The sequence below is a fragment of the Oncorhynchus mykiss genome, chromosome 10 (assembly GCF_013265735.2).
Source record: "Oncorhynchus mykiss isolate Arlee chromosome 10, USDA_OmykA_1.1, whole genome shotgun sequence".
Classification (NCBI taxonomy): domain Eukaryota; kingdom Metazoa; phylum Chordata; class Actinopteri; order Salmoniformes; family Salmonidae; genus Oncorhynchus; species Oncorhynchus mykiss.
In genome coordinates this window covers 75,365,020-75,390,907 of record NC_048574.1, presented here as the reverse complement: position 1 = coordinate 75,390,907, position 25,888 = coordinate 75,365,020, and the positions used below count along the sequence as shown (strand labels likewise).

General features: G+C 47.4%; 1 protein-coding gene and 1 long non-coding RNA gene across 3 annotated transcripts in view; both read right to left on the bottom strand.

The window, feature by feature from the left end:
- Nucleotides 1-950: 950 nt before the first annotated feature.
- The window catches only part of LOC110512116 (CD5 antigen-like), a 75,578-nt gene continuing 50,640 nt past the window's right edge, over nucleotides 951-25,888 (bottom strand). For both annotated transcript variants that reach the window (XM_036933978.1, XM_036933979.1), the window contains exons 7-8: nucleotides 1,476-1,567; nucleotides 951-1,362 (exon numbers count right to left, since the gene is read on the bottom strand). In XM_036933978.1, the coding sequence (XP_036789873.1) occupies nucleotides 1,228-1,362; nucleotides 1,476-1,567 (227 nt within the window). In that variant the 3' untranslated portion in view covers nucleotides 951-1,227. The remainder of the gene's footprint in view (nucleotides 1,363-1,475; nucleotides 1,568-25,888) is intronic.
- LOC118936767 lies at nucleotides 3,411-24,537 on the bottom strand. Its single transcript, XR_005034231.1, has 3 exons — nucleotides 24,331-24,537; nucleotides 4,128-4,157; nucleotides 3,411-3,896 (listed from the first exon to the last, which is right to left on the bottom strand). It is a non-coding gene; the product is annotated as an uncharacterized LOC118936767 (long non-coding RNA).

The following is a 25,888-nucleotide window of genomic DNA, read 5'->3' as shown; positions in this document are numbered from 1 at the left end:
AGTCTGTCCAAGAGGGGAATCACACAGACTGATCTCAGTTAATTCATACTGTATGTTGTAGTCTGTCCAAGAGGGGAATCACACAGACTGATCTCAGTTAATTCATACTGTATGTTGTAGTCTGTCTAATAATTAAATCACACAAGACTAACAGCCTGTAATTTTATTAAAATTGTTCAGTTGATTACATGGCAGTTTAGAGAGCAACATCAAAACAATAATCTACATCATAATCAATATCATAACATTTATAATCAATAACATCATTATCTCTATACTACTAACAACATAACACTAATCTACATCATAATCAACATCATAACATTTATAATCAATAACATAATGAAGTAAACAACATCATAAAAACAAACCCCAACAACAAACCACGATAAAGACTACTGTATGTTGTAGTCAAAAGACAAAAGCAAAAAGAAACACATTCTGGAACAAAAACAGACGAAATGTAGCTACTATCTTACAATAATAAAACCCCGTGTTACTAAAACCCATGTTACCCAAAACCCCATGTTACCCAGAACCCCATGTTACCCAAACCCCATGTTACCCAAAACCCCATGTTACCCAGAACCCCATGTTACCAAAACCCCATGTTACCCAGAACCCCATGTTACCAAAACCCCATGTTACCCAAAACCCCATGTTACCAAAACCCCATGTTACCCCATGTTACCAAAACCCCATGTTACCAAAACCCCATGTTACCAAAACCCCATGTTACCAAAACCCCATGTTACCCCATGTTACCAAAACCCCATGTTACCCCATGTTACCAAAACCCCATGTTACCCCATGTTACCAAAACCCCATGTTACCAAAACCCCATGTTGCCCAAAACCCATGTTACCCCATGTTACCAAAACCCCATGTTACCAAAACCCCATGTTACCAAAACCCCATGTTACCCAAACCCCATGTTACCCAAACCCCATGTTACCCAAAACCCCATGTTACCCAGAACCCCATGTTACCAGAACCCCATGTTTCTCTGGTGGTAAAAACCAAACTAAATGAATAATGGTGGTTGCAGTCACTCCTTTTAGATTTCTTCCAAGGTTCTAGAAAGAGAAACTAATTCTGAACTTGTTATTAAAATTAGAACCACTTCAGGTTTGTCACCACATTTTAAACACCAGTCCACTGCTGACCATCGATTTAAAACACAAAACTGACCTAAGATCAGCATGTAGGGTCAGATTCATTCTACTCCTACTCCGTCCCCTGGGCTGCTCTCTCCTCTCCCGGTCCAGCTTCAGCTCTGGAGCTCAGAGAGACCATCTCCATGGCATTGACGTCAAGATCCATGCTGCTCACCCTGTTCACTCTCTTCTGCCTCCTGGTGGGCTAGGGAGACACAGCACCAACAGTCAGACATTTACTCTCTGGTATCTCCATTCTCTCTCTCCCCCTCAACCTCTAGTTTAAATGACTTGTAACGTCTGAGTAAATGTCTTTACCTTGTAGTACAGGTAGGAGGAGGTGGTGATGGCTGTCAGTAGGGTCAGCAGCACTACAACGTGTCTGATGATGAAGGCTGGCAGAGGAGAGGCTGCAAACAGAAACACCTTTGATGAGGGGACTGATCATCATCACATAGATCTGTGGGAAATCTGTCAATGACAAGTTATAAGTCTGGTTCATGTTCACTTACCTGTGATGGTGAGGGAGAGGAGCTCACTCTCAGAGGAGAAGTTATGAGAGAAAACATAATTGTCATAAACACAGCTGTAGTTCCCTTGGTGGGAGTCATCTGCAGCAGGGAAGAGGAAGGCAGCAGAGTGATTGACAGCTGGCTGGGTCAGGGTTCTGTTGGAGCCGGTGAACGTGAGGAGGAAGGAGCCTCCTGGGTACTGTGGCTGAGTGGAGCAGGTGATGGTGAAGTTGTAGCCCCTGAACATCTCGGGCCCCTGGTGGCCCCTGAAGACCCCTCCCATTGAGTCAGTCAGGAAGATATCAGGCTGGACCAAGAGATCTGTAACAATAAAAGAGAACAAGAAAAACCTCTTCAACTAGTTTCCTATAGATATGACAATAACATCAGCATGTAACAGTGCCAGCCACCCTCCCTCACAGGGCAACATGAGTAGTGGGCCTACAGTCACTGAGACAACATATGTTGATATCAGGCTTAAGCAGGACATCTGGAACAAGAGGAGAGAAAAAGAAAACGTAGCTCCTCAAATACTTTCCTAATTTAGATATGACAATAACATGACATGTGACAGTGGTAGTGAGTAGAGACGTTCACTGAGATAACACTCAAATACAAAGCATTCTGGGATATTTAAGTTGTATTTGATTCCTACTTGACTGAGTGATCTATTTAGTAAAGCAGACATACAAGCTAAACAGTCATCATGAGAGGTGCAGAGGAAGTTGTATGAATGAAGGAAATCAGTTGAATGTAATTATAATATGCTATAATATGTTGTTATTACCTGAGCAGATCACTGTGAATCCAGGAAGGAGATCCTCTGATCTTCTACACTCCCTCAGTGAAGACTCAGACCAAGAACAGGAAACTACAAACCCTCTAGTGGTGTTTCCAGGAAGTACTGAAACAGTGGAGCCACAACCCAGCTGTCTACACACTACTGCAACTACATCCTCCTGGTCCCGGTCTTCAGTTCCCACAGTCCTCCACTCTCCCTGGTGGTACCACTCCACTCCACCAGCACAGCGACTGTCTCCTCCCACCAGCCTCACATCATCAGGCTCTGAGAAAAGAAAAGAGAGAGACAGTAATCTTACTATTTTCTCACTAAAACACACCTATATTGTCTCTCATATTCTTCACTCCAGGTGAGAAACAATGTTGATTGAGTGACAAACTGTTTCTTACCTGAGCAGGTGAGTCCAACAGCATTACCAGGTAGGCAGGTGTTGTGTTTTCTGTCTGAGGTGTCACAGTCCAGGAGAAGGGACTCATTGCCTTTACACTGGAACTCTTTATCCCAGGTCTGACCCTCACCTTCTCCATAGAGCCCCCCCTGTAGAGCTGCAGGAGCCCCACAGCCAACATCCCTACAGACTACCTCTGCATCCTGCCGGTCAAAGTCAGCTTCACACACTGAGGCCCAGGACTGATTGGACTTCACCTCCACTCTCCCAGAGCAGAGACCAGCTCCATCCACAAGCCGCACAGACTCTGGAGAAAAAGAGTTGGTTGAACATTCAATCAGTTTTGTTGATGACACTGTCAAGGACTAAACACAAATATGTTGGATAAAAGATTGTAGTTTGCTATGTTTGATACTGTAAGAGGTAGAAATGGGTTCTTAGTCACTCAGGATCAGGTTGGGAATAATGCAGGCAGGAGACAGGAATAAGTTCACTTCACTTTATAGAAAATAAACAGCTGGACATCCATCAGGCAGCTTCACTTCAGTACCATCTGAACTACAATGATCTGCCCATGAACATCTCCCATAAACCAATATGACAAACACAAATATAATGTTTAAATACATCTGACATCTCTCCCTCTATTTAAATGAAATAAAAACACATAAAACATGATACATGGTAATATTGTATAAATAAATCTCTCAATATGACCAGTCTCTTACCTGAACAGGTCACATGATGATAATATCCACCATCACAGACACCAGGTCCTCCTATGACATCACACTGTCTAATAGAAGACTCATCTCCATAGCAACTACTATATAGTGTGACTCCTCTTCTTCCATCTTCAAACAGAGGTCCTCTAGATTCAGCTACAGGATTCCCACAGTCCAGCTCTCTACACACAACCTTAACCTCTCTCATGCTCCACCACCCAGTACATAGACCTGACCACTCTCCTCTGTAGAAGGCTTCCACTGTCCCAGAACAGGAAGTGGTCCCATTCACCAGTCTGACTGAGAGTTCAGCTGTAAACAGCAGAGAGGAAAACACAGTGGTGAGGACAGATGATGACAGTGATTCTGTTATTCTAACAGCAGTGATGCTTTGTGGTTGACAAGTATTAGTAGTTCCATAAAACACTACTTGTTATTGGGGTTTAGAATGGTTTGTATGGACACATGAATTTCTCCATGTGGGATAATAAAATTGACTAATATTGAACTGCTATAATCACTGTAGATTTATACTCTACCTACCTGGTGGACTGACGCTTTGAGCCTGGAGATCTGAGGAGAAAGAGAGAGACAGAGGAGAAAGAGAGAGAAAGAGACAGAGAGATAGAGAGAAACAAAGGAGAAAGGGAGGAGTCAGAGGAAGAGAAAGGCAGAGGTGAAATGAACATCAACATGACCTTTCATGATGTGATGGGGAAGACAGGCTTATCGTTGGTATGGTGCAACAACACCCATGTGTACATACACCATATATACAAAAGTATGTGGACACCCCTTCAAATGAGTGGATTCTATTTCAGCCACACCCCTTCCTGCCAGATGTATAAAATCAATCACTCAGCCATGCAATCTCCATAGACAAACATTGTCAGTAGAATGGCCTTAATGAAGCGCTCAGTGACTTTCAACATGACAACGTCATCGGATGCCACCTTTCCAACTCATACGGTCAAATTTCATTATCCCCCAACTCTTCTCTTCTCCTCTTCTGCCCCTCTCGTCTACTCCTCTCCACCCACTCTTCACCTCCCACTCTCTTCTCCCTCTATTCTCATCTCTTCCCCCCCTCTCTTCTCTCTTCTCCTCCCCCTTTCCTCTCCTCTTCACCCCCACTATTCTACTCTTCTCCCCCTCTTCTCCCTGTCTTTTCTCCTCTTCTCCCCCTGTCCTCTCCTCTTACTTATCTTCTTCCCCACTCTTCTCCTCTTCTCCCTCTCTTCTGCCCCTCCCTTCTCCACCCCGCTTTCCTCCCCCTCACCCTCTCTTCCCCTCTCCGTTCTCTTCTCCTCTTCTCCACCTCTACCCTTCTTCTCCTCTCTTCTCCCCATCTCTTCTCCTCTCCTCCCCTCTCTTCATCTCTTCTCCTCTTCACCCCCACTCTTCTCCTCTTCTCCCCCTCTCTTCCTCTCCTCTTTCCCCCATCTCTTCTCCTCTCCTCTTCTCCTCTCTCCCCCATCTCTTCTCCTCTCTCCCCCATCTCTTCTCCTCTTTCCCCATCTCTTCTCCTCTCCTCTTCTCCACCTCTTCTCTTCTCCCCTCTTCTCCCTCTCTTCTCCTCTTTCCCCCATCTCTTCTCCTCTCCTCTTCTCCTCTCCTCCCCCTCTCTTCTCCTCTCCTCCCCCTCTTTTCTACACCCTCATCTCTTCCCCTCCCCCTCTCCTATTATTTTCTCTCCTCTCTTCTCCCCTCTCCTCTTCTCCACCTCTACCCTTCTTCTCCCCTTTTCTTCTTCCCCCATCTCTTCTCCTCTCTCCCCCATCTCTTCTCCTCTTTCCCCCCTCTCTTCTCCTCTCTCCCCCATCTCTTCTCCTCTTTCCCCCATCTCTTCTCCACCTCTCATCTTCTCCCCTTACCCACTTCTCCCCTCTCTTCTCCTCTCCTCTCCTCTCCTCTTCTCCAACCCTCTCCTCTTCTCCCCCTCTCATCTTCTCCCCTTCCCCACTTCTCCCCTCTCTTCTCCTCTCCTCCCTTCTCCACCTCTCCTCTTCTCCCCTCTTCTCCAACCCTCTCCTATCCTCTTCTCCCCCTCTCATCTTCTCCCTTTCCCCACTTCTTCTCCTCTTTTGACAATCTCTTCTCCTCGTCTGCCCCTCCCTTCTCCACCCCGCTCTCCTATCCTCTACACTCCTCCACCTCTCCCAGCTCCCCCTCTCTTCTCCTCTCCTCCCTCTCCTTCCTCTCTCTTCTTCCCTCTCCTCTTCTCCCCTCTCCTCTTCTGCACCTCTCCTCTTCTCCCCTCTCCTCTTCTCCCCTCTACTCTCCTCTTCTCCACCTCTCCCCCTCTCCCCTCCTCTTCCCCTCTCATCTCCTTCTCCCCCTCTCATTCTCCCTCCACTCCACTCCTCTTCTCCCCCTCTCATTCTCCCTCCACTCCACTCCTCTTCTCCCCCTCTCTACTCCTCTCCCTCCCCTCTCTTCTCTTCCCTCTCCTCTCCACCTTTCCTCTTCTCCCCTCTCCTCTTCTCCCCTCTCCTCTCCTCTTCTCCCCCTCTCATCTCCTCTTTTGACACTCTATTCTCCTCTTCTCCCCTCTCCTCTTCTCCCCTCTACTCTCCTCTTCTCCACCTCTCCCCCTCTCCCCTCCTCTTCCCCTCTCATCTCCTTCTCCCCCTCTCATTCTCCCTCCACTCCACTCCTCTTCTCCCCCTCTCATTCTCCCTCCACTCCACTCCTCTTCTCCCCCTCTCTACTCCTCTCCCTCCCCTCTCTTCTCTTCCCTCTCCTCTCCACCTTTCCTCTTCTCCCCTCTCCTCTTCTCCCCTCTCCTCTCCTCTTCTCCCCCTCTCATCTCCTCTTTTGACACTCTATTCTCCTCTTCTCCCCCTCTCATTCTCCCATCCAATCAGACGTGTCTCACCTCAATATGGATCTAGTCCAATCAGATGTGTCTCACCTCAAAATGGATCTGGTCCAATCAGATGTGTCTCACCGCAACACGGATCTAGTCCAATCAGACGTGTCTCACCACAACATGGATCTAGTCCTATCAGATGTGTCTCACCTCAACATGGATCTAGTCCAATCAGATGTGTCTCACCTCAACATGGATCTGGTCCAATCAGATGTGTCTCACCGCAACATGGATCTAGTCCAATCAGACGTGTCTCACCTCAACATGGATCTAGTCCAATCAGACGTGTCTCACCGCAACATGGATCTAGTCCAATCAGATGTGTCTCACCTCAACATGGATCTAGTCCAATCAGACATGTCTCACCTCAACATGGATCTAGTCCAATCAGACGTGTCTCACCTCAACATGGATCTAGTCCAATCAGACGTGTCTCACCTCAACATGGATCTAGTCCAATCAGATGTGTTCACACTGATATTGATCTAATAGACAACAGTGATTTTTTTAATGACACAGAATAAACACTAAAAAACACATTACATTTAAATAGCTGTAATAACTTAGCTCTGTACACTATTCTGATTAGATGCTATTTAATGCTGAGTTTGGACACAGGTTTCTATAGGAACACTAAGGCACCTGGACCACATATTGAGATGTGTCTTTAGTTAAGTAAATCAGCTGTTACATAAGGTGACAGTTGTAGGACTGCTGAGATGGGAGACTCTGTCCATAGGACAACAATCAGTCGTATATTGCACAAATCTGGCCTTTATGGAAGAGTGGCAAGAAGAAAGCCATTTCTTAAAGATATCCATAAAAAGTGTTGTTTAAAGTTTGCCACAAGCCACCTGGGAGACACACCAAACATGTGGAAGAAGGTGCTCTGGTCAGATGAAACCAAAATTGAACTTTTTGGCAACAATGCAAAACGTTATGTTTGGCGTAAAAGCAACACAGCTGAACACACCATCCCCACTGTCAAACATGGTGGTGGTAGTATCATGGTTTGGGCCTGCTTTTCTTCAGCAGGGACAGGGAAGATGGTTAAAATTGATGGGAAGATGGATGGAGCCAAATACAGGACCATTCTGGAAGAAAACCTGATGGAGTCTGCAAAAGACCTGAGACTGGGACGGAGATTTGTCTTCCAACAAGACAATGATCCAAAACATAAAGCAAAATCTACAATGGAATGGTTCAAAAATAAACATATCCAGGTGTTAGAATGGCCAAGTCAAATTCCAGACCTGAATCCAATCGAGAATCTGTGGAAAGAACTGAAATGTCATGTATTGTCATGTTGTGTCTTTCTGTCCTTTCCTTTCACCCTGTCTCCCTCTGCTGGTCGTATTAGGTTACCTTTTCTCCCCCGCTTTCCCCCAGCTGTTCCTTGTCTCCTCTTGACTACCTCGTCACCCCTTCTCCCACCTGTTCCCCTTTTCCCTCTGATTAGTCCCCTATATCTCTCTCTGTTTTTGTTCCTGTCCTTGTCGGATTCTTGTTTGTTGTGTTTCATGCCTGAGCCAGACTATCGTCATGTTTGCTGTAACCTTGTCCTGTCCTGTCGGAATCTGCCGGTCTATCTGAGCCTTCCACAGTTTGGTTATTAAAGAAGCTCTGTTTAAGTTAGTTCGCTTTTGGGTCCTCATTCACTCACCGTAACAGAAGAATCCGACCAAGAATGGACCCAGCGACTTCGGATCCTCTCCACTCAGCCGTCGAGATCCAGGGAGCGATGCTAGGCAGACACGAGCAGGAATTGTCTGCTGCTCGACATGCCGTTGAGACCCTGGCCACCCAAGTCTCCAACCTCACAGAACAGGTTCACCATCTCCGCCTCGATCCACCGGCCACTTCCAGGGCTTTCGAATCTCCGGAGCCCAGAATCATTAACCCGCCGTGTTACTCTGGGGAGCCCACTGAATGCCGCTCGTTCCTCACCCAGTGTGATATTGTGTTTTCTCTCCAGCCCAACACTTACTCCAGGAGCACTGCTCGTGTCGCCTACGTCATATCTCTCCTTATTGGACGGGCTCGTGAGTGGGGCACGGCAATCTGGGAGGCAAGGGCTGAGTGTACTAACCAGTATCAGGACTTTAAGGAGGAGATGATACGGGTTTTTGATCGATCTGTTTTTGGGGAGGAGGCTTCCAGGGCCCTGTCTTCCCTATGTCAAGGTAATCGATCCATAACAGACTACTCTATTGAGTTTCGCACTCTTGCTGCCTCCAGTGGCTGGAACGAGCCGGCTTTGCTCGCTCGTTTTCTGGAGGGTCTCCGCGCAGAGGTAAAGGATGAGATTCTCTCCCGGGAGGTCCCTTCCAGCGTGGATTCCCTGATTGAACTCGCTATTCGCATTGAGCGACGGGTTGATCTTCGTCACCGAGCTCGTGGAAAGGAGCTCGCGTTCTCCGTTGCCCCCCTCTCCGCATCACTACCATCTTCCTCTGCCGGCTCGGGAGCTGAGCCTATGCAGCTGGGAGGTATCCGCATCTCGACTAAGGAGAGGGAACGGAGAATCACCAACCGCCTCTGTCTCTATTGCGGTTCTGCTGGTCATTTTGTCACTTCATGTCCAGTAAAAGGCCAGAGCTCATCAGTAAGCGGAGGGCTACTGGAGAGCGCTACTATTCCTGTCTCTCCTTCAAGATCCTGCACTACCTTGTCGGTCCATCTACGCTGGACCGGTTCGTCAGCTTCCTGCAGTGCCTTAATAGACTCTGGGGCGGAGGGCTGTTTTATGGACGAGACCTGGGCTCGGGAACATGACATTCCTCTCAGACAGTTAAGGGAGTCCACGGCCTTGTTCGCCCTGGATGGTAGTCCTCTCCCCAGGATTCAGCGTGAGACGCTACCTTTAACCCTCACTGTTTCTGGTAATCATAGCGAAACCATTTCTTTTTTGATTTTTCGTTCACCTTTTACACCTGTTGTTTTGGGCCATCCCTGGCTAGTTTGTCATAATCCTTCCATTAATTGGTCTAGTAATTCTATCCTCTCCTGGAACGTCTCTTGTCATGTGAAATGTTTAATGTCTGCTATCCCTCCTGTTTCCTCTGTCTCTTCTTCACAGGAGGAGCCTGGTGATTTGACAGGGGTGCCGGAGGAATATCACGATCTGCGCACGGTGTTCAGTCGGTCCAGGGCCACCTCTCGTCCTCCACACCGGTCGTATGATTGTAGTATTGATCTCCTTCCGGGAACCACTCCCCCCCGGGGTAGACTATACTCTCTGTCGGCTCCCGAACGTAAGGCTCTCGAGGATTATTTGTCTGTAGCTCTTGACGCCGGTACCATAGTCCCCTCCTCCTCTCCCGCCGGAGCGGGGTTTTTTTTTGTCAAGAAGAAGGACGGGTCTCTGCGCCCCTGCATAGATTATCGAGGGCTGAATGACATAACAGTTAAGAATCGTTATCCGCTTCCTCTTATGTCTTCAGCCTTCGAGATCCTGCAGGGAGCCAGGTTTTTCACTAAGTTGGACCTTTGTAACGCTTACCATCTCGTGCGCATCAGGGAGGGGGACGAGTGGAAGACGGCGTTTAACACTCCGTTAGGGCACTTTGAATACCGGGTTCTTCCTTTCGGCCTCGCTAACGCTCCAGCTGTCTTTCAGGCATTAGTCAATGATGTCCTGAGAGACATGCTGAACATCTTTGTTTTCGTTTACCTTGACGATATCCTGATTTTTTCACCGTCACTCCAGATTCATCTTCAGCACGTTCGACGTGTCCTCCAGCGCCTTTTAGAGAATTGTCTTTTTGTGAAGGCTGAGAAGTGCACTTTTCATGCCTCCTCCGTCACATTTCTCGGTTCTGTTATTTCCGCTGAAGGCATTAAGATGGATCCCGCTAAGGTCCAAGCTGTCATTGATTGGCCCGCCCCTAAGTCACGCGTCGAGCTGCAGCGCTTTCTCGGCTTCGCGAACTTCTATCGTCGTTTCATCCGTAATTTCGGTCAGGTGGCAGCTCCTCTCACAGCCCTTACTTCTGTCAAGACGTGCTTTAAGTGGTCCGTTTCTGCCCAGGGAGCTTTTGATCTCCTCAAGAATCGTTTTACATCCGCTCCTATCCTTGTTACACCTGACGTCTCTAGACAGTTCGTTGTCGAGGTTGACGCGTCAGAGGTGGGCGTGGGAGCCATTCTTTCTCAGCGCTCCCTCTCTGACGACAAGGTCCACCCATGCGCGTATTTTTCTCATCGCCTGTCGCCGTCGGAACGTAACTATGATGTGGGAAACCGCGAACTGCTCGCCATCCGGTTAGCCCTAGGCGAATGGCGACAGTGGTTGGATGGGGCGACCGTTCCTTTTGTCGTTTGGACTGACCATAGGAACCTTGAGTACATCCGTTCTGCAAAACGACTTAATGCGCGTCAGGCGCGTTGGGCGCTGTTTTTCGCTCGTTTCGAGTTCGTGATTTCTTATCGTCCGGGCTCTAAGAACACCAAGCCTGATGCTTTATCTCGTCTCTTCAGTTCTTCAGTAGCCTCCACTGACCCCGAGGGGATTCTCCCTGAGGGGCGTGTTGTCGGGTTGACTGTCTGGGGAATTGAGAGGCAGGTAAAGCAAGCGCTCACTCACACTCCGTCGCCGCGCGCTTGTCCTAGGAACCTTCTTTTCGTTCCCGTTCCTACTCGTCTGGCCGTTCTTCAGTGGGCTCACTCTGCCAAGTTAGCCGGCCACCCTGGCGTTCGGGGTACGCTTGCTTCCATTCGCCAGCGTTTTTGGTGGCCCACCCGGGAGCATGACACGCGTCGTTTCGTGGCTGCTTGTTCGGTCTGCGCGCAGACTAAGTCCGGTAACTCCCCTCCTGCCGGCCGTCTCAGGCCGCTTCCCATTCCCTCTCGACCGTGGTCTCACATCGCCTTAGTTTTTGTCACCGGACTGCCTTCGTCAGCGGGGAAGACTGTTATTCTTACGGTTGTCGATAGGTTCTCTAAGGCGGCTCATTTCATTCCCCTTGCTAAGCTTCCTTCTGCTAAAGAGACGGCACAAATCATCATCGAGAATGTTTTCAGAATTCATGGCCTTCCGTCAGACGTCGTTTCAGACAGAGGTCCGCAATTCACGTCTCAATTTTGGAGGGAGTTTTGCCGTTTGATTGGGGCTTCCGTCAGTCTCTCTTCCGGCTTTCACCCCCAGTCTAACGGTCAAGCAGAACGGGCCAATCAGACTATTGGTCGCATCTTACGCAGTCTTTCTTTTCGCAACCCTGCGTCTTGGTCAGAACAGCTCCCCTGGGCAGAATACGCCCACAACTCGCTTCCTTCGTCTGCGACCGAGTAGCCTCGGGTACCAGCCTCCGCTGTTCTCATCTCAGTTCGCCGAGTCCAGCGTCCCCTCCGCTCAGGCTTTTGTCCAACGTTGCGAGCGCACCTGGAAGAGGGTCAGGTCTGCACTTTGCCGTTATAGGACGCAGACTGTGAGGGCTGCTAATAAGCGTAGAACTAAGAGTCCTAGATATTGTCGCGGTCAGAGAGTTTGGCTCTCCACTCAGAACCTTCCCCTTAAGACGGCTTCTCGCAAGTTGACCCCGCGGTTCATTGGTCCGTTCCGTATTTCTCGGGTCATTAATCCTGTCGCAGTTCGACTTCTTCTTCCGCGATACCTTCGTCGCGTCCACCCGGTCTTCCATGTCTCCTGTATTAAGCCCGTTCTTCGCGCCCCCGCTCGTCTTCCCCCCCCCCCCCCATCCTTGTCGAGGGCGCACCCATCTACAGGGTCCGCAGGATTTTGGACATGCGTCCTCGGGGCCGTGGTCACCAGTACCTCGTTGATTGGGAGGGGTACGGTCCTGAGGAGAGGAGTTGGGTTCCCTCTCGGGACGTGCTGGACCGTGCGCTGATCGAGGATTTCCTCCGTTGCCGCCAGGTTTCCTCCTCGAGTGCGCCAGGAGGCGCTCGGTGAGTGGGGGGGTACTGTCATGTATTGTCATGTTGTGTCTTTCTGTCCTTTCCTTTCACCCTGTCTCCCTCTGCTGGTCGTATTAGGTTACCTTTTCTCCCCCGCTTTCCCCCAGCTGTTCCTTGTCTCCTCTTGACTACCTCGTCACCCCTTCTCCCACCTGTTCCCCTTTTCCCTCTGATTAGTCCCCTATATCTCTCTCTGTTTTTGTTCCTGTCCTTGTCGGATTCTTGTTTGTTGTGTTTCATGCCTGAGCCAGACTATCGTCATGTTTGCTGTAACCTTGTCCTGTCCTGTCGGAATCTGCCGGTCTATCTGAGCCTACCACAGTTTGGTTATTAAAGAAGCTCTGTTTAAGTTAGTTCGCTTTTGGGTCCTCATTCACTCACCGTAACATGAAAACTGCTGTTCACAAATGCTCTCCATCCAACCTCACTGAGCTCAAGCTGTTTTGCAAGGAGGAATGGGAAAAAATGTCAGTCTCTCGATGTGCAAAACTGATAGAGACATACCTCAAGCGACTTACAGCTGTAATCGCAGCAAAAGGTGGCGCTACAAAGTATTAACTTCAGGGGGCTGAATACTTTCGCAAGGCACTGTAAATGATATTCTTCCATTTTAAACAGCCTACCAGGCTCTTCCACCATCTCTACTGATCTGGTCTGCTTGATGATGAACAAAATGTAGACCACAGCATGATTATTATATGACTACCACATCTCTGTACCCCTCACACACAATCCATGTTTGGCAGAAGCTCTTTTCAATTACAAATGAACCCTTCGCCTACAATTTCTGCGAACGTGTGAACCTGTAAACGATGGAAATATGAGACTCAGGAACACGATGATGTTCTCCGTTTTGTCCTACGACCCCATAAGCATCGTCTGAGGTCATACAGTCCATCTGTCAACTTCTGTCTGTAGTGTCAGAACCGTTTGGACGACACACTAACATGACCCCACTATGGAAAGGTGAGTCTCTCAGGAAGACATACAGGTTGTTGTGATCTAGGACACACTAACATGACCCCACTATGGAAAGGTGAGTCTCTCAGGAACACATACAGGTTGTTGTGATCTAGGACACACTAACATGACCCCACTATGGAAAGGTGAGTCTCTCAGGAACACAGACAGGTTGTTGTGATCTAGGACGTCCACAAGCTTTACAAGACTCGTCTGAAGGTCTCCTGGTACCAGTTTAACACATTTATGGAAGTAGATATGGAGATAGTTTAGTTCTTAACAATAAGGGGTTACATTCAAGTAAAAAATTATAGTTTCCTGATCTGTCTTATATCTCTCAGATAAAGACCATGATTAAAAAAACAACAACTAAAATCCAAGGTTTAAAAATGTCACAGTAGGATGAAAGACAGAGGACACTAAAGTCTCTTCATATCTGGGCTTAACAATAAGATATACGGGCCATTTCTGCTTGGCTGTCAATCAACTGAAAGAGGAAGGAAGAGGGACTTTTTGAGCTATCAAAAGACAAATTCAAATTGACATAACAATTAGAACCTCACACAAAGTATCCAAATCTACACTTGAACCAATTGCCCTTTGTGGGAGTGAAGTGTTAGGTCCACTAACCAATCAAGATTTTTTAAATGGGGCCAACATCCAATTGACATTCTGCAAAAACATTCTCATAGAAAAAGGCCCAAATAATGCATGTAGGGCAGAATAGGGCCAATATCCATCACTAATTAATATCCATCACTAATTAATATCCATCACTAATTAATATCCATCACTAATTAAAATCCATCACTAATTAATATCAATCACTAATTAATATCCATCACTAATTAATATCCATCACTAATTAATATCCATCACTAATTAATATCCATCACTAATTAAAATCCTTCACTAATTAAAATCCATCACTAATTAATATCCATCACTAACTAATATCCATCACTAATTAATATCCATCACTAATTAATATCCATCACTAATTAATATCCATCACTAATTAATATCCATCACTAACTAATATCCATCACTAATTAATATCCATCACTAATTAAAATCCATCACTAATTAATATCCATCACTAATTAATATCCATCACTAATTAAAATCCTTCACTAATTAATATCCATCACTAATTAATATCCATCACTAATTAATATCTATCACTAATTAATATCCATCACTAATTTAAATCCTTCACTAATTAATATCCATCACTAATTAAAATCCTTCACTAATTAATATCCATCACTAATTAAAATCCTTCACTAATTAATATCCTTCACTAATTAATATCCATCACTAATTAATATCCATCACTAATTAATATACTTCACTAATTAATATCCATCACTAATTAAAATCCTTCACTAATTAATATCCATCACTAATTAAAATCCTTCACTAATTAATATCCTTCACTAATTAATACCCATCACTAATTAATACCAATCACTAATTAATATCCAGAAACAAGTCTTCAATGTCTATAACCACATAAAAACAAGAGAGCAGCACTGAAATACCAAGAGATGAACATAGAGAAAAGTCCCTTCATCCAGCTGGTCCTGAAGCTTAGTTCACAAACCACTACTAACCCAACAAAGCCTCAGGACAGAACTCAGACAGTCTGGCCCAAACAAATTATAACCAAACATATTAAAAATGATTTTACCTATTGGGAAAACATTACAAATTCTCAATTTGAACTTAAATGCTATTTGGCCCTAAACAGACAGTACATGATAGCATACATAGAGACAATGTACAGACTTATTGAGCTTAGCCTTGCTATTGAGAGAAGTTGCCATAGGCAGAGAGAAGACGGGCTATGTGCCCACTGCCCACAAAATGAGGTGAAAACTGAGCTGCACTTCTTAACCTCCTGCCAAATGTACGATGATATAAGATACACATATTTCCCTCAGATTACAAAGATCCCAAAATAATTTGAAAACAAATATAATATTGACAAGCTCCTGTATCTGTTAGGTGAAATACCACAGTGTGTAATCATGTCAGCAGAATGTGTGACCTGTTGTGATGAGAACAGGGTAACCAGTGGAGAACAAACACCACAGTAAATAAAACCTAGGACTAGATTTATCACTTTAGTTCATTTCCCTTGACATTTGTACTTCTACTTTCTGTACATACATCTCACACTCTCCTACACACACCAGCTGACTGAGAGGGCCCTAGTGGAGCTCTCCTATAGACACCAGCTGACTGAGAGGACCTTAGTGGAGCCGGTTGACTGAGAGGGCCCACATAGAGCAGGCTGGCTAAGAGGGCCCTAGTGGAGCCGGCTCGTTGAAAGGGCCCTAGTGGAGCCAGGTGGCTGAGAGGGCCCTAGTGGAGCCAGGTGGCTGAGAGGGCCCTAGTGGAGCCAGGTGGCTGAGAGGGCTCTAGTGGAGCCAGTTGGCTGAGAGTGCCCTAGTGGAGCCAGGTGGCTGAGAGGGCTCTAGTGGAGCCAGGTGGCTGAGAGGGCACTAGTGGAGCCAGGTGGCTGAGAGGGCCCTAGTGGAGACAGCTGGCTGAGAGGGCCCTAGTGCAGACAGCTGGCTGAGAGGGCCCTAGTGGAGCCAGGTGGCTGAGAGGGCCCTAGTGGAGCCTGGTGGCTGAGAGGGCCCTAGTGGAGCCTGGTGGCTGAGAGGGCTCTAGTGGAGCCAGGTGGCTGAGAGGGCCCTAGTGGAGCCAGGTGGCTGAGAGGGCTCTAGTGGAGCCAGTTGGCTGAGAGGGCCCTAGTGGAGCCAGGTGGCTGAGAGGGCTCTAGTGGAGCCAGGTGGCTGAGAGGGCACTAGTGGAGCCAGGTGGCTGAGAGGGCCCTAGTGGAGACAGCTGGCTGAGAGGGCCCTAGTGGAGACAGCTGGCTGAGAGGGCCCTAGTGGAGCCAGGTGGCTGAGAGGGCCCTAGTGGAGCCTGGTGGCTGAGAGGGCCCTAGTGGAGCCTGGTGGCTGAGAGGGCCCTAGTGGAGCCTGGTGGCTGAGAGGGCCCTAGTGGAGCCAGGTGGCTGAGAGGGCCCTAGTGGAGCCTGGTGGCTGAGAGGGCTCTAGTGGAGCCTGGTGGCTGAGAGGGCCCTAGTGGAGCCAGGTGGCTGAGAGGGCCCTAGTGGAGACAGCTGGCTGAGAGGGTCTATGGTGGCAAAATTATGTTTATGTTTATCTATAATGTTTATCTAGTGTATCTATGTATTTAATTATAGTCTGTTATGTTTATCTAGTGTATCTCTGTATTTAACTAAAGTCACATGATGTTCTGATGAGATTTGCTCCCTCTGCTAGAACACTTCCCATTTGTCTACATGACTGACTCATGGTTCTGGACTCACAGCCAAATGCTGTTTCTCCATATCCTGTTATTGAGCAGTAGACTGAACTAAACTGTGAGAGACGAGCAGGACAAATGGTTGTGGTTCTCTTGAGAAACAGTGTTGAGACATTGAGCACTGAGAAATGGTGTGACATTTCTCAACAAGACCTCACCACAACAGTCACAATGTGGAAAGGTGGACCTCTCTCTGCAAAGGAGTTTATATATAATTTAATACATTTGCTTTCTTATGTTTCTGTTTTCTCAATTGTTCAGCTCCATAGGTCAGGGGTCAAGCTGAGCTGAGCCAATAGTGGAAGAGGGTACTGGTTATGATGACATCACTACTGGTTATGATGACATCACTACTGGTTATGATGACATCACTACTGGTTATGATGACATAACTGGTGAGAAGCCTGTAGTGAAAAGATATTCAGTTGACTTCATGTTAGTCTGTCAGCCCTCCCTCTCCTCCCCTTATCTCTCACCCTCCCCACCCCCTCCTCTCTCTCTTTTGACATCTCCCTCCCTCTCCTCCCCTTATCTCTCACCCTCCCCACCCCCTCCTCTCTCTCTTTTGACATCTCCCTCCTTCTCCTCCCCTTATCTCTCACCCTCCCCACCCCCTCCTCTCTCTCTTTTGACATCTCCCTCCCTCTCCTCCCCTTATCTCTCACCCTCCCCACCCCCTCCTCTCTCTCTTTTGACATCTCCCTCCCTCTCCTCCCCTTATCTCTCACACTCCCCACCCCCTCCTCTCTCTCTGCTCCTCTCAATTACATTCAATTGAAGGGCTTTTTTGGCATGGGAAACATATTAACATTGCCAAAGCAAGTAAACTAGTTAATATACAAAAGTGAACTAAACAATGAAAATGAACAGTAAACATCACACTGACAGAAGTTCCCAAAGAATAAAGACAGGTCAAATGTCATATTATGTATATATATACAGCGTTGTAACGATGTGCAAATGGTTAAAGTCCACAAGGGAAAATAAATAAACATAAATATGGGTTGTATTTACAATGGTGTTTGTTCTTCACTGGTTGACCTTTTCTTGTTGCAACAGGTCACAAATCTTGCTGGCTGTGATGTCACACTGTGGAATAGCAAGACTATGCTCACTGAGTCTGTACATAGTCAAAGCTTTCCTTCAGTTTGGGTCAGTCACAGTGGTCAGGTATTCTGCCACTGTGTACTCTCTGTTCAGGGTCAGTCACAGTGGTCAGGTATTCTGCCACTGTGTACTCTCTGTTTAGGGTCAGTCACAGTGGTCAGGTATTCTGCCGCTGTGTACTCTCTGTTTAGGGTCAGTCACAGTGGTCAGGTATTCTGCCGCTGTGTACTCTCTGTTTAGGGTCAGTCACAGTGGTCAGGTATTCTGCCACTGTGTACTCTCTGTTTAGGGTCAGTCACAGTGGTCAGGTATTCTGCCACTGTGTACTCTCTGTTCAGGGTCAGTCACAGTGGTCAGGTATTCTGCCACTGTGTACTCTCTGTTCAGGGTCAGTCACAGTGGTCAGGTATTCTGCCACTATGTACTCTCTGTTTAGGGTCAGTCACAGTGGTCAGGTATTCTGCCACTGTGTTCTCTCTGTTTAGGGTCAGTCACAGTGGTCAGGTATTCTGCCGCTGTGTACTCTCTGTTTAGGGTCAGTCACAGTGGTCAGGTATTCTGCCACTGTGTACTCTCTGTTCAGGGTCAGTCACAGTGGTCAGGTATTCTGCCACTGTGTACTCTCTGTTCAGGGTCAGTCACAGTGGTCAGGTATTCTGCCACTGTGTACTCTCTGTTCAGGGTCAGTCACAGTGGTCAGGTATTCTGCCACTGTGTTCTCTCTGTTCAGGGTCAGTCACAGTGGTCAGGTATTCTGCCACAGTGTTCTCTCTGTTCAGGGTCAGTCACAGTGGACAGGTATTCTGCCACTGTGTACTCTCTGTTTAGGGTCAGTCACAGTGGTCAGGTATTCTGCCACTGTGTTCTCTCTGTTTAGGGTCAGTCACAGTGGTCAGGTATTCTGCCACTGTGTACTCTCTGTTCAGGGTCAGTCACAGTGGTCAGGTATTCTGCCACTGTGTACTCTCTGTTCAGGGTCAGTCACAGTGGTCAGGTATTCTGCCACTGTGTACTCTCTGTTTAGGGTCAGTCACAGTGGTCAGGTATTCTGCCACTGTGTTCTCTCTGTTTAGGGTCAGTCACAGTGGTCAGGTATTCTGCCACTGTGTGCTCTCTGTTCAGGGTCAGTCACAGTGGACAGGTATTCTGCCACTGTGTACTCTCTGTTTAGGGTCAGTCACAGTGGTCAGGTATTCTGCCACTGTGTACTCTCTGTTTTGGGTCAGTCACAGTGGTCAGGTATTCTGCCACTGTGTTCTCTCTGTTCAGGGTCAGTCACAGTGGTCAGGTATTCTGCCACTGTGTACTCTCTGTTTAGGGTCAGTCACAGTGGTCAGGTATTCTGCCACTGTGTACTCTCTGTTTAGGGTCAGTCACAGTGGTCAGGTATTCTGCCACTGTGTTCTCTCTGTTTAGGGTCAGTCACAGTGGTCAGGTATTCTGCCACTGTGTTCTCTCTGTTTAGGGTCAGTCACAGTGGTCAGGTATTCTGCCACTGTGTACTCTCTGTTCAGGGTCAGTCACAGTGGTCAGGTATTCTGCCACTGTGTACTCTCTGTTCAGGGTCAGTCACAGTGGTCAGGTATTCTGCCACTGTGTTCTCTCTGTTTAGGGTCAGTCACAGTGGTCAGGTATTATGCCACTGTGTACTCTCTGTTTAGGGTCAGTCACAGTGGTCAGGTATTCTGCCACTGTGTTCTCTCTGTTTAGGGTCAGTCACAGTGGTCAGGTATTCTGCCACTGTGTACTCTCTGTTCAGGGTCAGTCACAGTGGTCAGGTATTCTGCCACTGTGTACTCTCTGTTTAGGGTCAGTCACAGTGGTCAGGTATTCTGCCACTGTGTACTCTCTGTTCAGGGTCAGTCACAGTGGTCAGGTATTCTGCCACTGTGTACTCTCTGTTCAGGGTCAGTCACAGTGGTCAGGTATTCTGCCACTGTGTACTCTCTGTTCAGGGTCAGTCACAGTGGTCAGGTATTCTGCCACTGTGTTCTCTCTGTTTAGGGTCAGTCACAGTGGTCAGGTATTCTGCCACTGTGTTCTCTCTGTTCAGGGTCAGTCACAGTGGTCAGGTATTCTGCCACTGTGTACTCTCTGTTCAGGGTCAGTCACAGTGGTCAGGTATTCTGCCACTGTGTACTCTCTGTTCAGGGTCAGTCACAGTGGTCAGGTATTCTGCCACTGTGTTCTCTCTGTTTAGGGTCAGTCACAGTGGTCAGGTATTCTGCCACTGTGTTCTCTCTGTTCAGGGTCAGTCACAGTGGTCAGGTATTCTGCCACTGTGTACTCTCTGTTTAGGGCCAAATAGCATTCTAGTTTGGTCTGTTTTTTTTTGTTGTTAATTCTTTCCAATGTGTCAAGTAATTTTATTTGTGTTTTCTCATGATTTGGTTGGGTCTAATTGTGTTGCTGTCCTGTTCTCTCTCTCTTCCTGACATATAGAATCAGGTCTGTTGATCTTGACTCAGCTCACAGACATCTAGGTTCCCCCTGATCTAACATAACCCCAATATAATACATAATATATGCTCTCATTAATTTACATAGAGACAGATACAATCAATCATTGACACACTGAATATACAACAGTCAGATGCATGACATCATCACCAATGTTCCCTCTAACTTTCTCCGTCACTGAGCAGATTTCAGGTCTTCCAGTGTGTGTTTACTGTGAACACTGAGGCTGTACCCCCTTTAACTTACAGTTCTAACAGTGTGTGTTTACTGTGAACACACAGGCTGTACCCCCTTTAACTTACAGTTCTAACAGTGTGTGTTTACTGTGAACACTGAGGCTGTACCCCCTTTAACTTACGGTTAACAGTGGACAAGTGGGCTACTGTGGCTATTTGATCATAATGTAGATCTACCACAGTAAAGGGACACGTTGACGGTGTGAACAGGAGAAACTCTAGAACAGTGATGGTGTTAACAGGGGAAACTCTAGAACACTGATGGTGTTAACAGGAGAAACTCTAGAACAGTGATGGTGTTAACAGGGGAAACTCTAGAACAGTGATGGTGTTAACAGGAGAAACTCTAGAACAGTGATGGTGTTAACAGGGGAAACTCTAGAACAGTGATGGTGTTAACAGGATAAACTCTAGAACAGTGATGGTGTGAACAGGAGAAACTCTAGAACAGTGATGGTGTGAACAGGGGAAACTCTAGAACAGTGATGGTGTTAACAGGAGAAACTCTAGAACAGTGATGGTGTTAACAGGAGAAACTCTAGAACAGTGATGGTGTTAACAGGAGAAACTCTAGAACAGTGATGGTGTGAACAGGATAAACTCTAGAACAGTGATGGTGTTAACAGGATAAACTCTAGAACAGAGATGGTGTTAACAGGAGAAACTCTAGAACAGAGATGGTGTTAACAGGGGAAACTCTAGAACAGTGATGGTGTTAACAGGAGAAACTCTAGAACAGTGATGGTGTTAACAGGGAAAACTCTAGAACAGAGATGGTGTTAACAGGGAAAACTCTAGAACAGTGATGGTGTTAACAGGATAAACTCTAGAACAGAGATGGTGTTAACAGGGGAAACTCTAGAACAGTGATGGTGTTAACAGGAGAAACTCTAGAACAGTGATGTGTTAACAGGGGAAACTCTAGAACAGTGATGGTGTTAACAGGGGAAACTCTAGAACAGTGATGGTGTTAACAGGAGAAACTCTAGAACAGTGATGGTGTGAACAGGGAAAACTCTAGAATGGTGATGGTGTTAACAGGAGAAACTCTAGAACAGAGATGGTGTGAACAGGGAAAACTCTAGAACAGTGATGGTGTGAACAGGGAAAACTCTAGAACAGAGACCTAAAGCGAAGTTTTTTTTTGGATGATTGACAATTAATAACTGTGGCTCTAAATGCTATAAAATCCACCTTCTCCACAATAAGTGTTTCCAGATCACTTGATTGACGTACAACATTTACAACTGGTTGTGGTTCATCCACCTCCATCTCTTCTTCAGAACTGTGGCCTCTTTTCCCTTCAACTCTCTTCATCACCTCCACATAGGAGACTTACTGTACAGCCCTGATCCTTGACTCCTCAACCTCTTTCACCCTAACAGGGAATTCTGGGAATTCAGGAATATGATCCCAGCTACATTCTCCATAGAGATCAAACAGCTACATTCTCCATAGAGGTCAAACAGCTACATTCTCCATAGAGGTCAAACAGCTACATTCTCCATAGAGGTCAAACAGTTACATTCTCCATAGAGGTCAAACAGCTACATTCTCCATAGAGGTCAAACAGCTACATTCTCCATAGAGGTCAAACAGCTACATTCTCCATAGAGGTCAAACAGCTACATTCTCCATAGAGGTCAAACAGCTACATTCTCCATAGAGGTCAATAATACATAATGTCCAACGGTACGCCAGAGATATCAACCCCATACCATTCCAGGTTACTATGACGACACCATACCATTCCAGGTTACTATGACTAGACCATATCAACACCATACCACTCCTGGTTACTATGACTGCACCATATCAACACCATACCAACCGGTTGGTGACCAGCTGCTCTAGAAAATTGAACGAAGTTCAATCTCGTGCTTCTCGCTATTGGCTGATTTATCTGCAGCTTAGGGAGAACATTGTGTCACACCCTGATCTGTTTCACCACTCTGCCTGTCCTGACTCTGAGCCCACCTGCCTGACCGCTCTGCCTGTCCTGACTCTGAGCCCACCTGCCTGACCACTCTGCCTGTCCTGACTCTGAGCCCACCTGCCTGACCACTCTGCCTGTCCTGACTCTGAGCCCACCTGCCTGACCACTCTGCCTGTCCTGACTCTGAGCCCGCCTGCCTGACCACTCTGCCTGTCCTGACTCTGAGCCCACCTGCCTGACCCTGAGACCACCTGCCTGACCACTCTGCCTGTCCTGACTCTGAGCCCACCTGCCTGACCACTCTGCCTGTCCTGACTCTGAGCCCACCTGCCTGACCGCTCTGCCTGTCCTGACTCTGAGCCCACCTGCCTGACTACTCTGCCTGTCCTGACTCTGAGCCCACCTGCCTGACCACTCTGCCTGTCCTGACTCTGAGCCCACCTGCCTGACCACTCTGCCTGTCCTGACTCTGAGCCCACCTGCCTGACCACTCTGCCTGTCCTGACTCTGAGCCCACCTGCCTGACCACTCTGCCTGTCCTGACTCTGAGCCCACCTGCCTGACCACTCTGCCTGTCCTGACTCTGAGCCCACCTGCCTGACCACTCTGCCTGTCCTGACTCTGAGCCCACCTGCCTGACCACTCTGCCTGTCCTGACTCTGAGCCCGCCTGCCTGACTACTCTGCCTGTCCTGACTCTGAGCCCACCTGCCTGACCCTGAGCCCACCTGCCTGACCACTCTGCCTGTCCTGACTCTGAGCCCACCTGCCTGACCACTCTGCCTGTCCTGACCCTGAGCCCACCTGCCTGACCCTGAGCCCACCTGCCTGACCCTGAGCCTGTCCTGACTCTGAGCCCGCCTGACTGACCACTCTGCCTGTCCTGACTCTGAGCCCACCTGCCTGACCACTCTGCCTGTCCTGACTCTGAGCCCACCTGCCTGACCACTCTGCCTGTCCTGACTCTGAGCCCACCTGCCTGTCCTGACTCTGAGCCCGCCTGCCTGACCACTCTGCCTGTCCTGACTCTGAGCCCACCTGCCTGACCCTGAGCCCACCTGCCTGACCACTCTGCCTGTCCTGACTCTGAGCCCACCTGCCTGACCACTCTGCCTGTCCTGACCCTGAGCCCACCTGCCTGACCCTGAGCCCACCTGCCTGACCCTGAGCCTGTCCTGACTCTGAGCCCGCCTGCCTGACCACTCTGCCTGTCCTGACTCTGAGCCCACCTGCCTTACCGCTCTGCCTGTCCTGACTCTGAGCCCACCTGCCTGACCACTCTGCCTGTCCTGACTCTGAGCCCACCTGCCTGACCACTCTGCCTGTCCTGACTCTGAGCCCACCTGCCTGACCACTCTGCCTGTCCTGACTCTGAGCCCACCTGCCTGACCACTCTGCCTGTCCTGACTCTGAGCCCACCTGCCTGACCACTCTGCCTGTCCTGACTCTGAGCCCACCTGCCTGACCACTCTGCCTGTCCTGACTCTGAGCCCACCTGCCTGACCACTCTGCCTGTCCTGACTCTGAGCCCACCTGCCTGACCCTGAGCCTGCTTGCTGATCTGTACCTCTGCCCTCCTCTGGATTACAGATCTCTGCCTACCCTGAGGATGCCTGCCGTCCTGTACCTTTGCCCCCTTACTCTGGACTATCGACCCCTCCCTGCCTTGACCTGTCTTTGCCTGAAACCTGTTGTCTGCATTTGGGTCTTACCTTGGTTCTTATAAGACTGACCATCACACCTTAACTGATATTAGTGCCTGTCCGCAGATGGACAGTTAGACTACAGTAAAGTACATTTACAGGTGATCACATCATTGTTCTGCTTTGAGACACATTTTTACTGTCTGCTTCCAGTTGCATGTTATTTTACTAACCCTGCAAATTATAATATATCTTACAATTTCGAAACATACCTGTGCTCCAGAACAGGATCATCAATATTACTGCAGGTATCATATCTTTCACTAACTGGGGCTCCACTGAGTGAAACAAGTCTACTGTCATGAAGAGAGGACTGAAGAGTGAGAAATACTGCTAGACTATATGACTTCTATCTCATTACTTCCTTACTTCAATTATGTGGCAAACTGTTAAGCAAATCAGAAGGAAACACTGACATCAGAAAAACTCCACAGGAAACTGCTGACAGAGCAGCAGTTACACATGGTGTCCTATAATATCTTACCTAATTGTCAGTGACTGACTTGAGAAAGTCACCTCTAACTTTCTGTGTTGTAGAAGCTAGAGGTCTGTCACCCAAGTCAACTCAACAGGTGTGGTGGTAAATGAGACATGCTATACTGTTTTTTTACTTAGAGAATTGTCTGTTAAATGCTAGTTTTTTTCCACTGATACAAACTTGTCTTGTGTGACTTAGTGTTAAGTCTGGGCGGACAGCAAAGAGCTGTTTGGGTGTGACCACAGTGTGTGACACATCCTGTTTTTCACCATCTGCAGGGACTCCACTGTGTGGAAATCTGTTAGAAATCATCAATGACATCACATCAACTCACAAGTATCACAGTCGGATTGAAATTAACACTTGGTAGACTATATAACTTCTACATCCATGGTGGTGATATTAACACTTGGTAGACTATATAACTTCTACATCCATGGTGGTGAAATTAACACTTGGTAGACTATATAACTTAAACATCCATGGTGGTGATATTAACACTTGGTAGACTATATAACTTAAACATCCATGGTGGTGACATTAACACTTGGTAGACTATATAACTTAAACATTCATGGTGGTGATATTAACACTTGGTAGACTATATAACTTAAACATTCATGGTGGTGATATTAACACTTGGTAGACTATATAACTTAAACATCCATGGTGGTGACATTAACACTTGGTAGACTATATAACTTCTACATCCATGGTGGTGATGTCGGGGCAGGTTCCTTGTACCTTGTCAATCATTTGCTTATTGGTGAAATCAGCAACCAGACAATATCTTTAAGTAAATAAATTGTTCATTTATTAATGTGGTTGCAGACAGAAGTTGACAACGGGAACACAGCATGTATGTTTCAGAGTAAGTTCTGCACCCCATCTAAGGGCACAGCTGATTATATACATGTGATCACTAGCTGGTGGTATGATCACCTACGTCAATGTGTGTGTGTATCAATAAGCTGAGGTTACCTTATAAAGTAACCTGGTACAGTAGCTTCTCTGAATTCATTAGCATTGACCACTGTCACACAATATCAACATGTCAAAACCAGACAGTGGTTACTTCTCTTTATCTAGTTTCAGTCTGACTCAGACCCAGCCTGCAAGCACACTCTCACAACAGTCAGGGCCTAACCACAAAGACTAATATAGACTCAGACCCAGCCTGCAAGCACACTCTCACAACAGTCAGGGCTTAACCACAAAGACTAATATAGACTCAGACCCAGCCTGCAAGCCCACTCTCACATCAGCCAGGGCCTAACCACAAAGACTAATAT